We start from the raw sequence: 25596 nt of genomic DNA on the forward strand, positions 1-25596 counted from the left end.
TAAGCTTGGACTTTGAACCAAGCCCTTTTGCCTAGTTTTCTTTTTCCTCGTCTTGCCGGCATCCTCGCCACCCCTCATCACACCTTTACCCCGCTTGGGGCTCCCTTTCAGCCACCTGCAGGCGGACGAGATTGACGTGAAATAAACCTGAAGGAACTCACCCTAGCAGCCACTCCAGGGGGAAACCGAAACTACAACTCCCATCATGCTCCGCCTCCGCTTCCCTCCTCCCTCTCCTCCACCCCCTCCACTGCCTTTGGCTGGCGTTGGAGAGGCGCTGAGCTTTTTTATCTGCAGATCGGGAGGGAGGAACCTAGATCCCCTTGATCTTACCCGAAGGGAGCGCTCTACTAGGTGGCGTCTGCGGTTCTCAGCCGAATTTTGCCTCCGCGCCCGCGCCTGCCCAGAGCCCAAGGGGCAGACGGTGCGTCCCGGCACGGCAAGAGAATGGTCATTCGCGTGTTCATCGCCTCCTCTTCGGGCTTCGTTGCGGTGAGCATGGCGGGGACCCGTAGCGGACTGGGGTCGGATTAGCCGGGGCTGGGGGCACCCGGTGCGGGTCCTGCGGGAGGCGCGCGGGGCTCACTCCTGCGCGTCTCTCTCCGCGCGCAGCACGTCCGGCCGGCGGTGCGAGCCGGCGCTCGCCAGGTGATCCATTCACACTTGGACAATGAAAAGGGCGGGAGCAAAGGTGGATGGGGGACCCCGGGGACCCCAGGCTCACCCCAAGCTTACCCTGCACCGCCAGAGAGGGAGACAGCGCGGGAAGCCCCCAGCTCCAGTTTTGTGGCTCGGAAATTTGGGCAAGGGGTGGTAAAGAGCTTCAGGGTCCTACTTCCCTTGGTGTTAATAACTCCTGATTTTGGACTTTAAGCCTGGTTAAGTTTTGTGCGGGAGCTTTTTCGGCTGCTTGTTTGCTATCCTAGCTCTTGAATGAAACAAGTTTAAGTGGGAATTGCTCTCCACCCTACCTTCCGCGCTAAATAAATTTCTTTAGTATTATAACCTGCGCAAAGAACAGTAGACCAGGTTTTTCCTGTTGTGCCAGGATTTTTTTTTTTTTTGCCTTGACCACTGTAGATATTTTTACTTCTTTTGCAAATGTGTGTTTGGATTCTTCCCCCTGTAATGCTGTGGTCAGTTTCATCTGGGGGATGTATAATGGTTGTATTAGTTATTGTAAGTTACTTAATTTGGTCGATGTTCTTGAATATTTTTAGGAAGAAGAGAAGTAGATTTAAGACTTTAAGGAAAATTTAGTAGTATACTTGATAGTCCCATGAGTAAGACATGTAGCAGTGTTTTACATGATTATTAAGACTTGGTTTGCTTAGCTAAGAGTTAAACTATGGATTTAAGAGGCTTTTTGGGTGAGATATATAATACATATATAATAAGTACATCAGAAAGTGCAGTATTGATTGCTAAAAATTTGATCTAGTCAGTTGACTGCCCAGCAACTCAACCCGATTGTCCCAAAATTTGTTTGTGAAGCAGGTGGGATGGAGGATGGAATAAAATGTTGTTTGCAAATCCTTATAAGGCACTGAGGCTTTTTATTTAAAAAGAAATCAACACTGTAGTACAAAAAAGTCTCCCTTTTGCATTAGGAACAATAGATGGGAAATGCCAACTTATCTCCATATGCAGACATGCCCTGGTCCCCAGACACCTGCTAGTTTTGGTGTTTCTAGTTATTTGTGATTGCTTAGTCATACCTGCCTTTTATAGAGTTCTCCACTGAAGCTACCTTTTATGTGTTTGGAAACCCATACTGTTTTGTGGATAGAGTTTTTCAAAGCACTTCTTTATAAGAATGCTACAGAGCTTTTGGTTTCACCACCAACTAGCATGCTTCAGTAATTGTTCCAGTAGCGCTTTATTGGTTGTACAAAGGATGGGATACTTTAAAGTATTAAGAAGTCTGCTATATTGGATAAGTCAAAGTCAAAACTTGAGGTAATTACTTGCCTTATCCTGTCAATGGACAGTGTATATCAAGATAGTTCTAGAACCCTGCATCTCTGTTTTCTCCATTCCATTAACAAATATTTATTGCCAGCCTATTATGGGCCTTTTTAATTTTTAATTTTAATGTTCTGTTTTGCATATGTAGAGCTAAACTTAAGAGACCTAAATATTTTTTAATTTAAATTTTTTTATCCTCACCTGAGGACATGCTTATTGTTTTAGAGTGAAGTGAAGAAAGGGAGAAAGAGGGAGAGAAACATCTATGCGAGAGACAAACATCAGTTGGTTGCCTTTTGTACATGCCCCTAACTGGGCACTGAACCCGCAGCCTAGGCATGTGCCCTGGATGGGAATCAAACCTGTCTCTTTGGCCTACAGGACGATGCCCAACCAACTGAGCCACACAGGCAAGGGTGGAACCCTGTTTTAATGCAGTCTCTTAACTAGTGGAATATGCTTGGATAAGGTGCTCCATCTCTGCCTGAGTTTGTCTTCTGTAGAATGAAGAATTGTGTGATGAATAATTCAGAATTGCATTCTAGTTTTAAAATGCTTTGACTTCATCAGTTGGGTAAATGTGGATAAACCCTCTCAACAGCTTTCTTTAATTCAGCAATATACATATAAGCCCTAAAGTGAATTTATTTTTCTTTGGTGCTTTACTATGATGTCTCAAGTCCCCTCACCGTCCTGTGTTCTGACATTGTTTGATTTGAGCTGGAAGACTTACTCTGTTATCACATATGTATAGCCCATAAGACTAATTATCTACTTGCTGGACCCAATCTTTTCAAGTCTCAGTTAATTCTCAGCCTTAGTCTCTCCAGTTGTAATATTTTCTATATCTGTACACAGTTTTGCTGTAATTATATAATATTGATACTTTTGCAATGATAACTTTATGCTCAGGTACAAGAATAATGATTTCCAAGAGATAATGAAGTTAAATCAACTGTTGGGCTGGGGATGCTAATAGGGCTTATAGCATTAAGCTGTATTAAGCTTTAATGGCATAACTGTGCAGTTTTCCCTCTAGCAGTGTTGTGTTGACCATTGGCACTTTTATTTGGTGACCAGCCATGACCATCAAGTGCATAAGAGAGCAAATAATTTGATTCCCAAGTCAGTTTGATTTTAGCTGAAAGTTTTATTAAACCTCAACCTCAAGGGAAGAATGTGACCAGAATTAGATTTAGCTTAGTAAGTCCCAGGAATTTCTAAAAAGATGGTCTACCCCAATCAGCAATAGATTCAAACATTCTATTTAGAGAAAATGCTCATATCTTTTTCTGATTTCCCCAACTCTCTGGCTTCAACATATAACAGTGGTAGTTGAAATCATTTAACACCAAAGGGTGATTGCCCTTTTATCCCCCCTGGCTCCAGGTAGAATCTGCTTTTACTAGGAAATGAAAATGATTCCACATTATTATGATAACGGATATCTGAAAAATCAGATTTCTTATGCACCTGATAGTGTCATTGTCATTCATATTGTAGTGATGGACATTTTATTTCAGTCTTAGGACAATAGTGTATTTGGCTTATCCTGGTTGTATACCTAAAGGGGGAGGTCTTGGTAACTTTATACAGGAAATACAGTAATATGAATTTTTAATATAAAAACATTGAAATCAGTCAGTTATTTCATTCATCCATTATTTAATTCATTCAGTAAGTATTTTCTAAGGGTTTGCTGCTTGCCTAGCTCTGTCCTTGATATTTTAGGGGGACTAGAGGAGAATAGAAGGTGTGGTCTTTGTCCTTAAGGAATTCACGTGGGGACCAAGTGGGGAGATAAGATAGGAAAGGTAAAACCACTCGTAATAAAGTACAGCCCAAGGACATATGCCTCTTTCAGGAACATTCTTACCAGAGATAGAAATAATATAGGCAGCAGAGGGATGCATTGCAGGATGTCAGATAAGGAGGAAATGTGCCAGAAATCATGAAATATGCATGTGGGAGCCTTAGGCAGATGGCAGGGAGAGGGATTGAGTTAGATTTGGAGCCTGGGAGTTAGTGCATAAGCCCACCTTGTTCAGGCTGGAAAGGGAGGAGCTTTGGGTGGGAGACAGCAGGCAGCAGAGGACCCCATGGACCCCTTTTGAGGAACAGTATAGTCTCAGAGTCCTTGAAAGACGCCCATGATAACACGCAAACTCCGTAGTATTCAGTGTCTCTGAGATGTCCTCGGTCTCTGCAGCTTGCATGCTCTCTGGAGCCTTTTCCCCCAGGGCACAAGCTGCTCTCTGACAGGGAGGGACCTCTGGTATGTGATTTCAGTAAAACACATCCCGCCCCCACCCCCACTCCCCGACATTGACTGAAATTTTTCAAGAAAGAAATAGTTTTTTATTCTTCATTAAAGTTTATAAACTCAGTTTTTAGAGTTGAAGAAAACATAAAGAGATTTTTAGTGAAGTCCAACTACATAATTTCACAGAGAAGGGAATTTGGGCAGAGATTCAATGGCTTTTCCTGAGGTCATTTATGTCAGTCAGTGCACAGCTGAGGGTTAAATGGAAGCCAGGTCTCCTGACTCCTGAATGTATTCATTCCTGTGTTCATTCAACAATGCATTAATTCACGCATGGATTGATTCTTGCATTCATCAATCATTGAATACATACTAAATACTGGGATCTGTGTTAGGTATTGTTAGGTGCTAGTTGTGGTGTATGTGATGGTCAGGAGAACGGATTTAGACTCTGCCCTTGTGGCACAAATCATTGCTGACTCTATAGCTGAAAGACTTGGGATGCAAAACATTTGATCAAGGAGAGTGAGAGACTTGCCAGCTTGGGGGATGTTTCCACAGGCAAGGTGAAATGAGCTAGACAGCAGTCTATCCCTGGATGTTGGAGTGGAACCTTCATTGGGAACAAAAGTTATAGAGGAATTGGAAGCAAAGTTGGAAAATATGGAGCTTTGCCCAGGGCTGCAACTATGTTTTCAACTGTTTTCAAGTAGGGTGAGGGCGGCAGGAGGACACGTAGAAACTATATTCAGAGTTGTCTTGCTCTTTGCAATTGCTCTGCATGACATAACTATTTTAAGCATGCAATGGTCAGTTAAGCAATTGCATCTCCACAGAATGAATTTAGTGACACTTCACTGTGTGAGGAAGCTACCAAAATGAGTTCCAAGGCAGTCCAAGTCAGGATGTGACTGTAGAACAGACTGGACATTAATTCCTAAGTAATGCCAATACAGGAAGGAGTTAGTAAGGGTAAGCCTGGGCTCCTTAGCATCTTTAACTCATTAAATCTTTGGAGTCATATGGCCAGGTACTGATAGTTATTAACTCCCATTTAACAGTTGAAGAGACAGAAGTTAACTGATCTGATGAGATCACATGCAAGTAGATGGTGGGACCCAGAGTAACCCTCTACTGGGCAGCTGATTCCAAAACTCCTAGAGCAAAAGCTCACCACTGTGGGCACTGTGGCGCCCTGCGTGAATGAATGAGAGTACCAGGGACTCTTGACATCCTGCAGTGTGCTGGACAGTTCCCTATAAGGACCGCCTCATGCAGAATGCCAGTGGTACCTCAGAGGAGGAACAGTGCCAAAGGGCATTGGCAGGGGAAGGTGTGGAGTGAGGTTCGGGAAGAGGTGGGACATACAAGAAATGATCAGCAGCAGAAACATATCAGGATGCAAGGAAAAGGATGTGATTGTTAGAGGAGGTCGGGCTGGGAAAGTGTGTGTATTAGTTTCCTAAGGGCTGCCATTAACAAAGTACCAAAACCTGGGAGACTCGAACAACAGAAACTTGTCTCACAGTTCTGGAAGCTTGAAGTCAAGAACACGGTGTCAGCAGGGTTGCTTCCTCCTGAGGGCTGTAATAGAGACTCTTGTTCCATACCTTTCTCCTCTCTTATGATGGTTTGCTACCAGTCTTTGGGGCTCGTAGCGGGTAGGTATATCGCCATGATACCTGCCTTCGTGTTCATATGAGTTCTTGTGTGCATGTCTGTCTCTGTGTCCAAATTTCCCCTTTTTATAAGGACACAGTTCTGTTGAATTAGAGCCCACCCTGATGACCTCACCTTAACTTGATCATCCGCCAAGACCCTATTTCCAAATAAAGCCACATTCGTAATTACCAGGAGTTAGGACTTCAACATCTTTTGGGGACACAGTTGTACCTATGACAGCATATAATGTGAGAGTAGAAATAGAAAGACTAATTAATGGAGCTTCCCCCTTTAACTGAAAAGATTTTGAGCAAATTTCTTGAATCTTAAAGGCAGCAGCTGGATATGTAACTATATGGAATTGTAGTTGATGTACAAGGTCTGTTGCTAGGAGGGGAGATTTATCAATATCCCAAGTGAACACCTCACCTCAGTCTTTGTAGTTCATTTTAATATTTCCAAAATTTGTTATTTTTATTCTACAGTAATATTTTAAACTTGTAAATATAAATATGATCAAGGTCATGGACTTCTTTATGAAATTAGGGGCTTTTTACCCATTTGTTTTAGGATACTTTCAATAAATGTATCTACCTATTTGAGGAAATGAAGTCTTGACAAACATTTCTAATATGAAGTATAAGGTGGTTTCCACAGTACAGGAATGTAAGACTACTTGAGTCTTTCTTCTGTTTCTCAATTTTTTGATCAAAAATAGAAAAAGAAAGCAACTATGATGGGAAAAAGAAAAACAAAAACATCTCAACAGTTCAGTAGGAAGCATTGTAAGATACTAACTCCAAAAAATATTTCTTCTTTAGATTTTTTTAATGTTTAATTTATAAAATGTTCAAATATAAATTGTGGGTTTTTTCCCCAGTACACTTAGAATTGGGAGATGGAGTAGAAAAAGTCTAGATCCTTGGTGAATATTTCACTTTTCAAAGTAAAAATTAGTGCCCTGGCTAGTGTGGCTCAGTGGATTGAGTGCTGGCCTGCAAACCAAAGGGTCACCAGTTCAATTCCCAGTCAGGGCACATGCCTGGGTTGCAGGCCAGGTTCGCAGTTGGGGGCGCAAGAGAGGCAACCACACATTAATGCTTCTCCCTCCCTTCCCTTCTCTCTCTAAATAATAAATTAATAAATAAAAGTAAAAATTAGGTGAAATACTGATCATTATATATAAAAGTTTAAAATAATTTATTTTGAAATGCATATTTAAAAATGGGATCAAGAAATTATTTAAGCTGCTAAATGTCAATTTTTTTAAAAGTTACTCTCTCAAACTCTAAACTCATAATGAGACCCTTTTGGGTTTCAGCAGTTTTTCAGCAGGAATCTCTCTAATCTGTGTTATTGTAGATATAGAGTTAATAGTAACTTAGGTTGTTCTGAATGAAATTACATTCCTGTATGTTATTTTTCTGATTAATTTTTGTTATACTAATCCATTATGCAAAAAAGGACTTAAGCTTTCCAAATTAGAAATTTAGTGAATATTTTTCTATTAACTGGCAAATGCTTATTAATATTTGATGGAGATTTTCCACTTATGATTATCTACAATTATCTTTTTAGTGTCCTCTTTATAGCTATAGCTCAGAAACATGTCATTGAACCTTTCTGTTGAGTGGTTTTTTAGACCAGCAGGGATCTGTAATGTAATGCCTAGTTTTGGGAGGTGGTGGGGGTGGGAGGAAGAGTTAAGAGATTGGTAGCCTGTACCAGTCAGTCGCATGCTACTGATTAGTGCAGTAGGCTTATCTGTGTTTATCTGCCAGCACTGGCTAGTTCCTCAGCAACTACACTATGGTCATTTAAAGTTAGTGTTGTTACTTCTTTTATGTTTGATTGCTTCTTCCCAAACTCTAAAAAAGAAATCAATCTAGGAAAAGTGCTTAATTGAATGTTTCCCTTTTGGACTTTTGACAGCCTTACTGTTGGACTGAAAGCTGAACTAGAGGCTGGCAGACTGGAGCCCCCTCTACCTACAAACCCAGATTTAGGTAGAGGTGCTGCCACTGGGAAATTTGAGGACAATATGGTTGGTCCCCTGGAACTGTTTCCCTCTGCACTTTATCTTAGCCAAAAGGCTGAGAAACGATGGTTTCCAACCTCTGTTGCCATTGGCAGCTTGTTTATTCCTGAGTGAACCCGAGTCTTTTGGGCTGGCTCAGTATCTGGCAGAATTCCAAAGGAGGTTTCCTGGAACTGACCCCGAAAGTAGAAAAGCAGGGGTGTGTGTACATCAGGGTGTGTCTGTCTTCTTGTGGAACCTTTGTGGGCTCTCTGCCAATATTGGTTTAGAGTTCCAGAAGCCGGAAATGGAATGTTAGCTGTGACTGAGGGCAGAAGGTTCTAGGTATTATAGGGTGCATTTTCCATTTCATACTGGTAATGGCCCAGATCAGGAAATGGCTTTTTGTCATCTTCAATCTAGTGGCTTTGGGAGTGGAGGACTGAGTGTAAGAGAGATCCAGTTTGGTGACTTGCTTGATGGGTCATTTTAGATATTTGGTAGATGCATATAAAGTTAAAATAAGTAGCTCTTGCTGCATACCAATCCAATATTATAATGAAAACAAAACCCCCAAAATAACAGCAACAACATAGCTTTTGAGTAGTTTATTTTCCTTCTGTGGGTTGCATAAGGAGTGGGAGTGTAGTCTTCTTCATTCAGGACATTCCCATGTGGATTGAAGTTTATTGGTTTTCTGTTTTGGTTATTATATTCATTAGGACAGTTCGTTTGAATGGGAATCGGCCATTTCTCAAAGAATGGATCCCCTGTTGATAGGTGAGTTTGGGGTTGTACTGTCCTTTTATGATAAACTACTACCTAGCCTAAGTAGGTGTTTGGGTTGACTATCAGCTGATATATTTGATTCTGGAGTCACTTTATTTTCAGCCTAGTGTCTATTTCTGCCCCATCTATGGATTATATATCATTGGAGGACAGGGTTCCCTCATGGGTAAGGCAGGGACTGAGTCCAAATCCTGGATCTGCCATTGAGGAGGGATGTGGCCTTAAGCAAGCAGCCTCAGCTTCTTCATTTGTACAAGTGGGATGGGAATGGTACCTTCTGTATAGGATTGTCATGAGCACTGAATGAATGAAGTATTCCCCATAAGTTATTTAGCGGAGTGTCTGCTACATAGTGAGTACTTAGTATATGTTATCTATTCTTTCTGTTATTTCATCAGCAATAGTAGTAATAGCAGTAATAAAAAGTAAAAAATATAACCTTGGATCATGTAAGATCATCAGTCATCAAAATATTATGCACAGTGTATAGTACTTACTAAGCTGAGGGTGCATGCTGGTTTAATTTTTGGAGAGTTTTTAGTAAATTTATAAAGAGTTTTCAGGTGAAATTTGAATTAATAAGAATATTACAGTTTGAGGTCATTCCTCCATGCAAACTACTTAATTAGAGTTCCGTAATGTGTGAACATGTTATGATTATATAGCATCTTGTACACAAGTCACTAAACTGGAATTAATTTACTACCTACAAAGTGCTTACTATTATGCAAATGGACACTATTCTTTGCTGTGCGTAGTATATGATTTTAAGAGTTCTGGCTTGATTTAAAGCTTCCTAAACTTGTCAAGTAGATTTCATAACAAATGACATCTCTTGACTGGTAGTGGCTGCCTGGAGAGCTGGCAGGAGGTTTTGGAGCCCAGGAAACAAGCAGTGATTGACTGTTGGTGTCTTCTCTGGCACCAGAGGAGGGAGGGCTAGGACTTATGCCACAAACATGCCATTCCTATCTTAGACTGTGCAGCTGGACTCTGTCTTTCAGATTTGTGTACCTGAATGTAGACTATTTTGAGTCTATGACAGAAATATGAGACACCAAGCTGAATTGATGGATAATATCCTCTGCAAACATCTCACTCCAAATTTGGGGGTGTGGGTGGTGGAGAAGGACCAGTATCTCTGTGTTTAACGAAGATAAGTGTATTTCCCAGCAAAGACAGTGATTATCCTGACTGTGAAACAGAATGCTGAATCTTAATGCTTGTGGCATATAGTTGGGTGCTTTCAAACCTGGCACATGGCAGGTGGATGGGTGGTAAATGAGGTAATGGGGGCTTTGTGGGAAGAGGTAGTAGAGACAGGAGAGGGAGGGAGACACTGGAATAGGCCGACCCTGGGATATGCCTGTCCACCATGCTGAGCCTTGGGGCATTGAAAGGTCAGGCTCAAGTGAACAATGAGTGTTTACCTGTGCCCAGCAATGTGATAGTTCCTGCAGGTTATTTAAACCTTACAATGACCCTATGAACTGTGGTTAATTATACCTGTTTTACAGATGAGAATATTGAGGTACAGGGTGTTTAAGTAACATAAGGATCATTCAGCTCAGTGAATTCAGGTTTGAGTCCCCCATCTTCTGATTTTGCGTCTGGTACTTTTTCAGTTACCCCACATTGCCTCCTAGAAGAGCCCACTATCAGAGACCAATGCGAACCTGGGTCCCACTGACCCAGAAAGCTGGCTAGGATTACAGTGTGTGTGCTCAAGCTAAATAAAGGGGAGGGGCAGGACTCCTAAAGAACAATTTCAGGGGTCTCCATTCAGCTGTTGAGCAAGTAATTGTAGGCACAGTGTCCTCGGGCATGTGAAAGCAATTGCTTTGCTTCTGCAGAGACTGATAAAAGCTATAAGGATTATGGGTTGAAATGGAAAGTGAATATGCGATTGTCCTCATTGTCATCATCCTAACAACTACCACTCACACCACATGCAAGAAGTACTCAGGGCTTTTTGTTTATTTTTCTTACTTAAAGTAACTTGGCATGGTAGCCATTCATATTTGTGTGTTCTCTCTCTCAGGAAACTGCTGAAGTTCAGAAACTTGAAATAACCTGCCTTGTCACACCCATGTCTGTGCCATCCTATCTCCTAATGGCCATGTCTCAGAGCCAGAGGAAGGAATTGGAGATTAAGGGGACATTAGAATAGGGGGTGCTCTGAATGGACTGTTGAATGTTGTGTTGGGTGTCCTGAATCCAGATTTGCTTCAAATGAGATTCTCTTGCTTTGTGTGATAAAGTTGAGTAGAACTGACTGGATGTGTTCAACTGAAGGGAGCAGGTTGAGATGGGAGGGTGGGAGGGGGGTGTAAAAGGGTAACGTGGAAGGAAGGATTTAGCCCAGGGATAGGGTTGAGGGCAGAAATATTTAATCTCCTGGGACTTTTGGGCAACATGAAATGTACTGGGACAAATGGTAATGGTGGGAGTGTGTGCATTCATTTTATTTATTTTGGATCCTGGGTTCCTGGGAGACATTTTCTCCATGGGGTGATGATTTCCTGTTTTCTACCCTGCAAATAAAGTATCCATTTGGTAGAGTTTATCAGTATATTGCAGCCTGCTGTGGGAGTTCAAAGCAAGAGTTAGTAGAAAGTGGGAGGCCAGGGTCAGGGCTGTTGGTGGTTGGAGGGGAGGGAGGGAGGGCCTCTGGGAGTGCAGGCTGTTCTGTGTGTAAAGGGAATAATGTAATCAACACCTGCAGGAAGGCAGGAGGGCCCACAGGAGCGGGTATGCAAAGCCACTGTTCATATACTTCACAAAGACCGGAGTCTTTACGTGTAATTTACAGAGGGAGCCTCATAAACTTGGTAAACAAGAAATTTATGTGATGCAAGCAAGGTAATACATGGAAAGGATGTGGATTTTAGGAACACAAAGACCTGAGTACAAATTATGACTCTGACACCCTAACCAGCAGGATGACTTAGCAAGTCTTTTAAGGTCTCTGGATCTCAGCATCCCCATGTGTATAGTTGTTGGAACTTAGTGAAATGCCAGCCATTAATAGTGTGAGTTTCATTTAAATTTAAGCCAGCAATAATTCTGTTGTCTTCTGTGAATTCTCAACTTTAAGTAAACATTAAGATTTAATTAAAGAAAAAAAGTTTTCCTTATTATCAGACAATGGGTTTTGAGTTTGATGAAATCCATTTATAGGAAGACCTGAAACTGACATTGTTTATTAGGGTTAGTAAAGGTTCCTGGCTGGAACTCCTTTGTTTTTGACTTAACATAGTGTTTTAATTTTAATTTTTTTTGAGCCAAGATTTTAAATACTGGGAGACACCCCCCCCACACACACACATACACACACACACTATTTCCTGCTCCTCTTAATCAATCAAAGGTCTCTTGACCCCACTGTCTTACTCCATCATGGCATGGATGGATCCATTGGAACTAGTTAATGGCGGCCCCTTCATCCAGGCATCTACGCTTGGGGCCACTACAGCACCCCACCATTCCCACCATCTTCCCAAGTCTGAGCTATTTGTTTCGGAACTTGTGATAATGCTTTTCTCTTATAATAGAAACTATTTTTTGTCTATCAAAAGTGCAAAACCACAAGGTTATATTGAGAGGGTTTTATATGTTTCATGAAGCATGGCAGCCAATGAAAAGTTTTTTGTGGAAGAAAGGAAATAATAGCCCTAAATGGTGATTAGGTGTTCATTGGCTTCATTCCTTTATGTTAACTGCCTGACTGCTGTGGGCGTTTGAATATTCAACCTTGTGGAGGTTAATTATGGGGGATAAATAAAAAGTGTGTCTCTTTCCTATGTGTGCTTGGTGCTAGCCTCCCAGCCATTCGGTAGTCTCAGCATTGCTGTTTGAGGTCATTGTACTCTAGGACAGAACGTTTTTGAAAAGCTTACAGGTGAAGTTGATCATACCTAAACCAGTTTATCACCAGCATCACTATTGACATGTTGAACTGGATAATTCTTGTTGTGGGAGGTTGTTTCATGTATTGTAGTCCTAGAGCAGCATGGCTGCTCCCTACCTACTGGATGCTAGTAGTCCCCCTGCATCCCAGTTGTGACAACCAACAACTTACCCAGACATTTTCAAATGTCCCTTGGGGAGCAAAATCACCCCTGATTGTGAACGCCTGCTCTAATCTGTAGTAGCAGAGAGGAAATGCACACAGCATGAGAAGATTCAAATTTTCTTAACACCAAATGAACTGAAGAGATCATTTAACTCATCTTCCTCTTCTGGTGAGGTGTGAGCCGTTAAGTGACTAGGTCAACCTTACACTGCTTGTCCTGATATTTGTAGAGCAGTGGAGGTATTGTGGACCTCGAATACTGCATTGGGAATTAGGAGAGTTGGAGTCTGGTTCTGGTGATGCCATTGAATTAGCTGTGTGTCTTTGGACAAGAAACTTAGCTTCTTTGGGCTTTAGGTTTCTCATGGTGTTGTTTTTGTTTTTTTTTGATTGAGATATGTCATATGCCATGAAATTCACCCTTTTCCGTTGTAGGTTTCAGGGGTTTTTAGCAGGTTCACTGTTGTGTAACCATCACTACAATCTATTTCCAAAACCTTTCATCATCAAAACCCCAAATCTATTAGCAGTCACTCCCCATTCCTTCATCCCTCCAGCCCCTGGCAACTACTAATTTACTTTCTCTCTCTATGCATTTGCATATTCTAGACATTTCATGTAAATTGAATCATACAATAGGTGCCCTTTCAGTCTGGCTTCTTTCACTTAGCATAATGTGTCAAATTTCATGCATGTTGTAGAATGTATCAGCACTTCATTTTCTTGTTTATCTGAATAGTATCCTGTTTTATGAATATATGACATTTATTCATCAGTTGATGGATGTTTGGTTTTTTTTTTCTCATTTTTGGCTATTATTCATAATGCCTCTTTGAACATTTGTATATAAGTTTTTATGTTTTCAATTCTCTTGAATGTATACCTAGGAGTAGAATAGTGATTCATATGGTAACTATATATTTAACACTGTAAGGAACTGTCAACTTGTTTTCCAAAGAGGCTCTTTTATTTTACATCTTCACTAGTAATTATGAGGGTTCCAGTTTTTCTACATCCTCACGGGTGTGTGGTGCGTGTGTTTAAGAGCTCTTCTAGCTCTTGAGTTTTTGTTTTGTTTCATTTTGCTTCTATTCCATAAACAAATGTGTGTAAAACAGAATTGAGTGTTTAGGGAATATATGTTTTGGAAATTAATTGAATTAATCAGTTCTTATATGGTTATGAGAACCTTCCCTTGCCTAGTGTTCAGTCATGTTCAGGATGCAGAATGAGTATATGGCATTACTTTTATCTCCTGTCCCCCAACAAATAACTCATAACCTGATTGAGGGAAAAAGATGAACACAGAAAATGCAGGGCAACACATTCATGCAGAATACAATGCTAAAATTATCCAACCTGTAGGTAAGTCGCAAGGGCAGGTATATTTATTTGGATGAGGGAAAAGAAAGTCATACTCAGGGCTAGGCAGAAGAAAAGCATCTCTTGAGTTGGGAAGGTGTCTGTTTTTAAAATTTTAGAAGACTTCTCTTAAATAAAAGGCTCCACTGGGAAGTAAAGACTTTGTTTCCAAAATATTTTGTATTACTTTGTGAACTGGAACCGATGTCATTCTCCCTGTTCTTTCTTGTCAGACATGAATTTGATTTATATGTCTGTGCTGCCCTTTGTTTGAAAGTAGATGACTCCTTTTGCCTTGGTATTTCCTGTAGTGTGAGAGCAAGACAAATGGATGCTCTATAGTTAGTTCCACAGAGATATTTTAATAGCAAGCTTGGTTCAAGAGATAATTAACAGGAATGAGATGATTAATAATTCACCTTTTGAATTCCTTTTCCATTAAAGAGGGGGGAGTGTCATCCTTTAAAAAGATTAAATCTGTGTTTTTGGTTCAGAAAACTTAGAAAAACCTCATTGGGTCTTGAGAGCTGAGAGCTTCAAGACCTAACTTTTAGCCTGATATTTGGGCCTTTGTGATCTGGTTCTGATGTCCCTTTGCAGCATTTTCTCTCAGTATTTGGGCTACTGCATAAATACACCAGACTTTTTTCTTTTCTGCCTTCTGTGTCTTTTCTCATGCCATTTTCTTTGCCTTGATGGTGCTTATCCTGTATTGGGACTAGTCAGAGTCCCCTCTTTTATTTGAAGCCGGGTCCAATAACATTTTCTTTTTCTTTTTAAAGTATATTTTATTGATTATGTTGTTACAGTAGTTCCAGTTTTTTTCCCCTTTGCTCCCCTCTGCCCAGTACCCCCCTTTCCTCCAGTAGCCCCACGCCCCCTTAGTTCATGTTCATGGGTCGTGCATATAGGTTCTTCGGCTTCACCCTTTCCTATATTATTCTTAACTTCCACCTTTCTGTCTATTTTGTACCAACTGATTATGCTTCTTAATCCCTGCACTGTTTTCCCATCTCTTCCCCCCCACCTCCCAGCTGATAACCCTCCAAATGATCCCCATACCTATGATTCTGTTCCTATTCTGGTTTGCTTAGTTGGATTCTGTTTTTATTTTTTAGATTCAGTTGTTGATAGTTGTGAGTTGTCATTTTAGTGTTTATAGTTTTGATCTTCTTTTTCTTAAGTAAGTCCTTTTGACATATCATATAATAATGGCTTGGTGATGATGAACTCCTTTAGCTTTACCTTGTCTGGGAAGCACTTCATCTGCCCTTCCATTCCAAATGATAGCTTTGCTGGATAGAGTAATCCTGGTTGCAGGTTGCCTTTCATCATGTTGAATACTGTTTGCCAGTCCCTTCCTGCCTGCAAAGTGTCCTCTGAGAAATCAGCTGATAGTCCTATAGGCAGCCCCCTGTAGGCAACTCTCTGCCTCTCTCTTGCTGCCCCCAGGACTCTCTCTTTATCTTTCACCTCTAGCATCTCAGTCATGATGCACCCTGGTCTGGTCCCCTCTGGGTCCAGCTCACCCAGGCACCTCCGTGCTTCCCGGACATGTATGTCCATCTCCTTCGCAAAATTTGGGAAGTTTTCCTCATTTTTTTCAATTCTTGCTTCCTCATTCTGCACTGGTTGACTGCTTTTTCTTATGTTCCAAATCATTGATTTGAACCCCGGTTTCCTTCCCTTCACTATTGATTTTGTGTGGATTTTCCTTCATTTCACTTAGCATAGACTTCACTTCTTATGTGTTTGACGTACTCAAGCATATCTGTCAAGCCTGTGAGCATCTTTATCACCAGTGTTTTGAATTCTGCGTCTCTTAGATTGTGTGTCTCCCCATCTGTTAGGTTTGCTGTCTCCTCGTTGGTTAGTTCTCCCACTGGAACCTTGATCCGTTTTGCCTTTTGGGCCATACTTCTCTGTCTCCTCATTCTGACAGGTTCTTGTGTTAGTTTGCCTGCACATCCCAGGTAGAGCTGTTGCTCCTGTTACGTCATAAGGGGCAGAGCCTTAGGGATTCATCAGTACAGGGCAACCTGTTTCACCACGTAGTGTCGCTGTATGTGGAGGAGGGGTTCGAGAGGGAACAATGCCACCTGACCAGCACTCGCCCCCTTTTCAGGCACCTCTCCCACTTCCACACTGGACTGGCGCCCCTCTAGCTGCTGCCCTGGCTGTCGTTCCCAGAGTGGGTGGGTCTGCGGACATTCTAGGACTGTGAGGGCCCTTTAAACAAGTGGACTCTACTGAGACCGGCAGTTTCTGCCTCCACTCCAACCCCTACTGGTCTGCATAGTCAGAAGCAATGAGGCTTCATTTTCCCTGGTGCTGGGACTGTGAGCTGCTAGGTCTGGTGAGGAGCTGGGAACACTCCCCAGGTGTCCCTCCTGACTTTAAAACGTGTGACTGTGCTTTCTGCCGGCCCACCGCTGCTGCTGCTGCTGCTGCCACCACCACACCACGCCCTCTCCACCCCGGCTCCGCCCTTCCTACTGTCTGGATGAGTATTTCTTCTTTATATCTTTGTTTGCTGGACTTCCATGCAGTTTGATTTTCTGGAACTTCTGATTGTTTCTAGTTTTGAGGTAGTTGTATTCCTTCTTAGTTGTGGGGGGAGATGCAGCCAGTCTGTCTACGCCTCCATCTTGGCTGTAAGTTCTCCCAATAACATTTTCCAATGAAGTGTACCTCACTCCCCTCCCATCCTCCTTCACCCTCCACATTGGGAGTGCTCCACCTCCCTCGCCTTCCATGGCACAGTCTGTGAACTTCTTTTCTGTGTCCTCAATACAGTCCACCCTTGGTTATAAGTATTTTGTACATAGGTTATTTGAACTACAAGTTCGAAGTTCTTTTAGGTTAGGGACTATTTCATTCGTCTTTTTATTCCTCCAAGTTTCCTATTAGAAAACTTGGCATATAGTATTTATTGAACAAGTGAAAAAGAAATATTGTTTCTGTAGCTTCTGTATCAGAAATAGAAAGCTGTATCAAGAGTTTACAACCATGTCTAAGTGGGACTGGAGGAGAGCATGTAGACAGAAGTGTGCTTTGGGAATTATAAAGGCTGCAAGGGACATGATTGGTTTTACTGCTTCTTAAATAAGTGACATGAAGGATCTATATTATAACAGGTAATTTATTATAGTATGACTTCTCTTATCCAGATATCAGTTCTGGAGCCCCTGTGTGGAGTGAGGCTGGAGACCTAGCAGGAAGCAGAGAGGCCACTGAGAGGTGATGGGCTGTTGTACATTCTGCAGGGTTGCAGGCTGCCCTTCACAGCCTTACCCGGAAAACTGAATAAAGTAGGCCACAGCGGTCTTTGACCCACTGAGAGGAAGCTCTGAGAAGTGACAGCTGCCTTCTGAAGGCGGAAGCGGAGAATAGCAGATGTGCAGCCCTGGCCGTTCGGTGTGAAGCTGAGCAGCAGGCTCTGATGCATGCGTAGGCTTCGAGGTTGTGGCACCACAGCAAACACAAAAACTAACCTTGGAGGTGGTTCTTCGTCCGGAACAGAGTCAGTCAGGTGGGGCATATTTTTGTTTGATGTGCAGGCACATGTGATGATGCATTTTGGAAAGATTTCTAAACTAAAAATAGTTTAAAATAAAATAAGTTTGTGAAGGGGTGAGCTTCAATTATACAGAAAGCCTCAATCTCGACTTCCAGGAGAAAGGAACTTATTTGCTGCTAACTATCTCCCTGTTGCAGCTCCTTATTTGCCTTCCATTTTCCTTTCTTTCTACCTTCATATATAGCTGTAGACTCTTTCCTCCTCACCACGCAAGCTGTTTATTTTCTGTTACTTCTTTCTCTATTTCTGATGCTGTGCTTTTGTTCTTTTCTTGTAGATCGCTGTAGCTTTGCAGCCCTCCCCATGCTCCTACCCCACAGAGGCCGGCCTTTTGGCTGCCCAGGCCCTGTAGGCACTTGTTTGTTTTGTTACAGAAGTTAGTTACTTCTTGGCAAGCCCTACCCACCCCACCCCCACCCCCACCATTAGACTATGTGTTGCATCATTTTAAAGGCCTTGTTTTGTCATCTGTGTTCCCTTAGTGCCTAGGGCAGTGTCTAGCACATGGAAAGGTCTTTGCAAGGTCTTGTAAAAACCTGTTGAGTTAACAACAGCCCCTTGACCTTTAAGATTAAGAGTCTTTGATTTTTCTTTGTGCTGGTCCTCATGCTGCTCTCTCTCTCTCTCTCTCTCTCTCTCTCTGCCCCACTCCTGCCCTCCCTCCTTTCCTCCCTCTCTCTTCCTTTCTGTCTCTCTCATTCTCCTTTGTTAATTTCTCCACTTACTCATTTGAGTCAAGATGGAATGCAGAATCATATGGCTGAAGACAGAGAAATCTGAGGTGCAGACACCAGAATTTGGAGGTACTCTTCAAGACACACTATCTTATCTGGAATGCAGAAATTAGGGTCATCAATGGGAAGGGAAGTGCCTGTGGAGATCTGCAAAAGCTGTGAAAGCTCCTAGTGATGAATGTGTCAGATCAAAACAGAATTAAGGGGTCCAGCTGAAGTTAGATGGTGGCGTTTCAGCAGACAGGGCATACTAGCATTGCTCAGTGAGTAAGTAGCCCAAGGAAGGCAGAGAAAGCTGATGACACAGCCAACCGACAGAGGGGGTGGGTCCATAGAATGCAGGTAAGAGCATCCACACTTTTGATTAGAGGTATCAGTTTGTGCCTACTATGGAAATATGAACTGATTATATGATTTCCTGCAAAATGTAATTATGAGCATGATCTGTCTTCCCCTCAATTATTTTTCAAATGTAAGTAGTAGTAGTTTCTAGATCATCTTATAGAATCACTTTCACACGTTTGAGGATGGACTGATGTATAGAAATGGGAACAACATATTCCAGAACCCACAGTGATAGAGCAGCATCTCTGGCCGTGGATAAGGGCATGGCTTTTGGCTGAAGTCCTGTATTCTTGCCTGTGGAAAATACTATGCTCAGCAGGATTTCCTCTTTACTGTAGAGGATTTTGATTATTATAGCAGGTTTTGCCAGAGCAGCTTTTTTGGAAAGTGTCCTCTAATTAACAGGAAGCATGTGTATGAACAGTTGTATATAATTTTCATGGTGGCATTCTGAACATATTTTGCACTTGGCTGACTTTTTTTCCATAAGGAAGTAAACATGTAATCTTAAAAGGGACTATAAAAACTATAAAATCAAACCACCCACATCTTTCATTCCATGTTTTTGCTAATGTCTTATTATGGTTTCACATGGCTAAGTAATACAAGAGTTTTTCTTTTTAAATGCCAACCAAGAGTAGTTTAATACACATGTTGATATTAGTTATAGCCATTTATATTTTATAAAGCAGGTGGGAAAGGAGACAAATCAGCTGACAGGTATGTGATGAGCAGCTCCTCTGAAGCTGCCCTACTGAGTCCCTTGTGGGATATAGTTGTGATACACGCATGGTCTTCATCGTCCAGAGGAATTTATAGTTAAGTTGGGGAAAGAGGCACAAATACAATCAACTGTTGTTGAATGGTGCTAGGCTGTATATCATTAAATGCTGGGTTGGTGGTGACCATGGGTGTAATGGGAGTTTGGTGAAGATCTTGGAGGGCAGTGGTTGGTGTAGGTCAGGGTCTCTCAACATTGGTACTCTTGCATTTTGGGCAAGATAATCCTTTATTGTGGGGATTTAGCAGCATCTCCAGCTCTTGCCTACTAGATGCTAGTAATGTCCCCTAGTTGTGATAACCAAAAATGTCTCCAGACATTGACAAATATCCCATAGTGGGGAGATGGGGCACAAAGTACCAATAGAGAACAACTGGGCCAACTTAATTGAGCACACTGTGGGCTTGGGACTGAGCTGTGAAGAATAAATACAACTTAGGCATTATGTAAATACCCAGTCAGTTTCTACATCAGTTAATCCTAGAGCAGAGCTCTTTAAAGTATGAGCTGTGGATCAAACTTTGTTAATGGTATAACTACTGTAATTGAAAGTAAATATTTTTTATAGCAACTTTACAGAGTAATTTTATGTTTTTTATAATAAATAAAAACTTCAGGCTTCTATTTTGTATATCTTTGGTATATCATTTATCTGAACATTCATTTTCTGAAAATCTAAGTTTGTGGCAGATTGGAACCTTAAAACAACAAGAACTACAGCAAACTGCTCCATTACCCCTGAGAAACATGGAGGCTGTGACCAGACTGGATTTAGGGTGCATGGTGCAGGGGCGATAAGAAGGGCTAGGTGTGTGGCCAAATAGACCGTGAGTTCAGACAGGTTCCTGAGATCCCACAAAGTGCCTGACACATTTAGGCTTGGTACTCAATAAGTCATTTTAAGATGAATGAATGAATAATTTGAAAGCCTGCAAGAAGAGCAGAATGTATCTGGAGGGAATCCAGGGGATATTTTAGAGATGGAAGTAACTTTTAGGAGGGTGTGTTAATATCATTTATTTTATTTCTGATTTTAGTGTTTCAATCATCTGCTTATCCCCACTTAGATCCCCACTTTCTCATTGCTTGCTCTTGGGTCATAATTTTGAACTGATAATTGCCCAGTTGAAACTTTAATTTGTAAATTTTAGAACTTGTTCAAATTACAGGTGTCCTTCCCTCTTTGGCTTTATACACATTTTAATGTCCTGAGCATGAAGTAACTTTTTTGATTATTTGGTGATTCTGATAGCTGTCCCTTAAAGAAAGAGAGTGCATTTTGGTTCATTTGCATTTTCTGTGAGTAGAAAAAGGTCTTTGTCTTTGGCACTGTTTTTAGAGTGATGTTGGTGATCTGTGTGTATCTACTCATAATTGGGATTCCTGTTTGGACCCATGGATAGCATTGGTGTGATGATAGGGAGGTTGACTGTTTAGCCTGTGGCCATAGACCTGTGCTCATTCCTGCTACTTACTAACCTCTGTATCTCAGTTTTATAATTTTGTCAAAGGATTATGTTGACTCAATTACAACAGGAGGGCACACGCAACCCACACAAGGGATACCACAGGAATACCTGGCTCAGGTGACCAGGGAGACTGCATCACTGGGCCCCACAGGATACCTACTACCTGCGGCCATTCTACCAAGCCTGGGAGACATAGCAGCCCTACCACAGAGGCAGTCAAAATGAGGAGACAAAGGAGTGTGTCCCAAGTGAAAGAACAAAACAAAACTTCAGAAAAAGAAATAAAAATGCAGACAAGCAATCTAGCAGATAGAGTTCAAAACACTGGTTATAAGGATGCTCAATGAGAACTTCAACAAATAGATGGGTAATATAAAAATGGAGATAGAAACATAAAAAAGAATCAGTCAGAAATGAAAAATACTGTAACTGAAATGAAGAATGCATTAGTGGGAATCCACATAGATAAAGCAGAGGATCAAATCAGTGATTTGGAATGTAAAGTGGTAGAAAACACCCAATCAAAAGAGCAAAAAGAAAAAAGAATCCAAAAAAATGAAGATAGTTTAAGGAGCACCTGGGACAACATGAAACATACCAACATTTGTATCATAAGTGTACCAGAAGGAGAAGAGAGTAAGAAATTGAAAACCTATTTGAAATAGTGTCATGAAAATGGAAATGGGGAGGGAGGAAACCTGGGGTAGCAATAGTTATACCAGACCAAATAGACTGTTATAAGAGATGAATAAGGACCCAGCAATTCCATTTCTGGGTATTTATCCAAAGAAACTCAAAACGCTAATTTGAAAAGACATACACATCCATGTGTTCATTGCAGCATTATTTACAATAGCCAAGATATAGAAAGAAGCAACCTAAGTGTCCTTCAATAGATGAATTGATAAAGAACAAGTGGTGTATATATACAATGGAATTGTACTCAGCCATAAAAAAAAAATTTGCCATGTGCAACAACATGAATGGACCTAAAGGGTATTATGCTAAGTGAAATAAGTCAGAGAAAGTCAAATACGATGTGATTTCACTTGTATGTGGAATCAATCAATCAATAAATAAATGAACAAACAAAACAGAAACAAACTCATAGATAAAGAGAACATTTTGATGGCTGCCAGATGGGAGGGGAGTTGGGTGGATGGGTGAAAAGGGAAGGGATTAAGAAGTACAAATTGGTAATTAATTACATAAAAAGCCATGGGGATATAAAGTATAGCATAGGGAATATAATCAATAATTAATAACTGTATGGGGTCAGAGGTAGCAGATTTATTGGGGTGATTGATCACTTCATAAGTTATGTAAAATGTCTAATCACCATGTTTTACACCTAAAACTAATATAATATTGTATGTCAACTGTAATGGAAAAATAACTACTTCAAATAAAATAAAGTCACAGTAGAAGTACTGAAAAAAAAGAGCAGATGGACAGGTCATTGAATAATTGTAGGACAAATGAGTCATTTCAGATTATGGTCCATGAGTTGGCAATTTCACATCCATTGTTTCTGCAGCTTCATTGTTTGCAATGAAGGGGTGGTATGCAAGGTACTTTAAAGTCAAAGAGGTATAACATCTGTCCCCTGCCTTCTAGAATTTGACTGGACAAGACCCAGTAACTCCAAAATACAAATTCAATATGGATATCATGCTCTTTGGAAGTAAATGGAGAATATTCTGGACTAAGGTGGTACAGTGTGAGAGGTGGACTCTAACTTGGGCCTTGTAGGAAAAGGAGGACTTAAATGTTGAAGTCAAGAGGACATTCAAGGCAAGGCAAACATGGAGCTAAATGTAGGTAAAGGAGAGGTGGGAGATTACATGGAGAAGCTGGCACCTCAAATGCTAATTCTAACACTCCCTAGTCATATTTCTAATACCACCATCCTCCTGACTCCAGCCCTAGACAGCCACTAATGTTTCTATCTGTAGATTTGCCTCATCTCTGGACATTTTATATAATTAGGATCATACAGCATAGTGTCCTTGATGACTAGCTTCTTTCACTTTGGCATGTTTTCAAGTTTCATTTATATTGTGGTATGTATCAGTACTTCATTCATTTCTATGGCCATATAATATTCCATTGCAATGGATATGAAATTCAACTTCTTGAAGCCCCCCCTCCCCGCCCCCAAGTATTTTGGAGTTGACCTCCTTTCCACAGTCTGTGTTTTGACAAGACCCCCAGGCCACCCAGATGCATGTGTGGGCTGACAGCCACTGTGGCAGGGTGAGTGTGATAGGCATGAAGCCAGAGAGGTGGGCTTTGTGAGCCTGGGCACACACAGGTTTTTACTTTCATCTCAAGGATAATGGGAAGCTACTGAAATGTTTTAAAACAGAAATGTGAAATCACCTCTGTTTTTATTTTGTTTCAGTTCTAGTATTGTCATACTTAGCTATCTATTAAAATTATACCAAGAATTAGAGGCAAGTGTTGTTTCCCTAACCTATGATCTGGAATTATGGGTTCCCAATCAGAAAATGCATACAGGTAACATTTTTGTTAATGGTGGGTTAGATTAGAGTTCATAGGAAGACTCATTCTGCCAGCAACAAGCTCTCTTTGATCTATTCTGAAATTTTTTTTAAGCTCAAAAATAGTAGGTCATTTAAACTCTGATACCAGCCTAAGTTTCATTTTGGGAACTAAATGAAGTGATTGGTCTTAATTACATATTAACTTCTCAATCTTAATCTGTAATTCTAAAAGACAAGTGAGTGTACTCAAAATAAGAGGTATTAAATCGACATTGTTTTATCAGTTTGAAAATATACCAGGATGGAAACAGTAAGTCCTAGGGGACTGCCATAGGGACATTGATCAATTATTCTTTACTTGGCTGAAATCTCTGCTTCTCCTTGTTCCATTTTCTAATTTTATCTTCAGCATTCCTTTTTAGTACCTGTATGGAGCAGAGATGGGAAAGTCAAAAAGGTTATTCTTGTGAACACTCAACAATGAACCGCGCCTGTTTATTCCTGGGTTTGGCTAGTCTAGATGGGGCAGTTGCACTTCATTCTGCTAATGACAAGATTGTGCAAGGGTGTGTGCCCAGGGAGACCCTTTTCTGCCCTCATCATTTTCAGTCTGCATTAGCCTGCTTCCCAGGCTGGGATGGTACAGTGGCTGGGTTAGCATGAACCTGGGTGGAAAATAAACGCTTAGAGAACACATTCTGCTGGTGTGATAGCATTGCGCTCATAGCTAAAGGGAAACCGGTTCTTACCAGAGGTATGTTTCCAGAGGGTGGATCATCTCTCTGTATAAATCAGGTTCTCTAGTTTGGGCATTGCCAGTGCTTTTAACTATTGACACTTGTAATTCACAGCTTTCTTGGGGGTGAGCTGAAGTAAGGCAGAGGCAGGCATATACCCCTGTGCCAGGCACAGTGCCTGCCACTTGCTAGACCCTCAAAATGTCCTTGTGGAATGAATAAATAAGTGAAGGGATGGAGAAAGAGAAGTCAGACTCCCGTGGAATTGTGATGGGACCAGGTATCCCCAGTGACTAGCAGCAGTATACCTGCTAAAGAGCAGAATAGCTGGTGAGATTGGTGGCCTTAAAATAAAGATTACTGTAGTAATAATAGTAACTAATATGTGTGGAGCTCTTTTGGCGTGCCCTGCACAAAGAACTGTATTATGTCATTTAATTTTCGTCATTTTACTCTGAGTTGAATTATGATCTGCATTTCATCTATGAGGAAACAAACTGATAGAATGAGTGTAACATGCATTAGATGATCCCTTTCTGACCATCCAGGACTAGAACATAAATCAAAAGTAAGTGGCCCAGATGAGGATCAGTCCAGTGCCCTTGGCATCATTATCAAAGTGCTCTACCCATGGTGAACAGAGAACCAGGCCCCTCACAGACCTCAGTCTAAGCTTGTAGTGGCCCGACCTACCTCTCCACCTGCTTTCATACCCGTCCCTGTTTTATGCTACCATACAGCAGGAGAGAGAGAGAGAGAGAGAGAGAGAGAGAGAGAGAGAGAGAGAGAGAAAGAGAGTGAGAATGTGTGTGTTTGTGTGTGTGTGTGTGAATGTTCTCTGTTAGGTAGGTTATTTCTGTAACAATGTCTGTAACAATGTAAAGTTTTGGATTTATAGACAGTCTATTGTCATGCCGAGTAACCAACAAAGTGGTGTTTTATTAATAGAAACTGGAAAGTAAAGGAAAGGAGGTGAATTATTAATTGATGGTTTGACCTTGTGAAAACAGGCTTTTGTTGCTATTTTTTAATCAGTCAAGTTTGAGGTGTTGTTGACATATTTAAACATAAATTTTCAGAAAGTCTTTGGAACTATGGATTGGCTCTTATGAAATAGGTCAGTTTTGAAATGCAAGTTTTGGATATATTTTCATAAAGGTGAATAGTTGAAGTCCTGGAAGTACGTGATGTTTTCAAGAGCAGAAGTATTAGGATGAAGAGAAAACAGATTATAAAGGATATTGCAAGACACTATGATGTATTCATTTTGTCAGATTCAAGCACATTATGTGCTAATATTCCTATGC

The 25596-nt window shown here is 41.1% G+C and overlaps 1 protein-coding gene across 1 annotated transcript in view; it reads left to right on the plus strand.

Annotated features, from left to right (window-relative positions):
- Nucleotides 1-255: 255 nt before the first annotated feature.
- Nucleotides 256-25596, plus strand: part of SH3BGRL2 (SH3 domain binding glutamate rich protein like 2) — a 53979-nt gene continuing 28638 nt past the window's right edge. The window contains exon 1 of the mRNA XM_090282690.1: nucleotides 256-492. Coding sequence (XP_090138816.1) covers nucleotides 448-492 — 45 coding nt within the window. The 5' untranslated portion in view covers nucleotides 256-447. The remainder of the gene's footprint in view (nucleotides 493-25596) is intronic.

This window comes from Furipterus horrens, unplaced genomic scaffold (genome assembly GCF_987537825.1).
Source record: "Furipterus horrens unplaced genomic scaffold, mFurHor1.1.pri manual_scaffold_6, whole genome shotgun sequence".
NCBI classification, from domain to species: Eukaryota; Metazoa; Chordata; class Mammalia; order Chiroptera; family Furipteridae; genus Furipterus; species Furipterus horrens.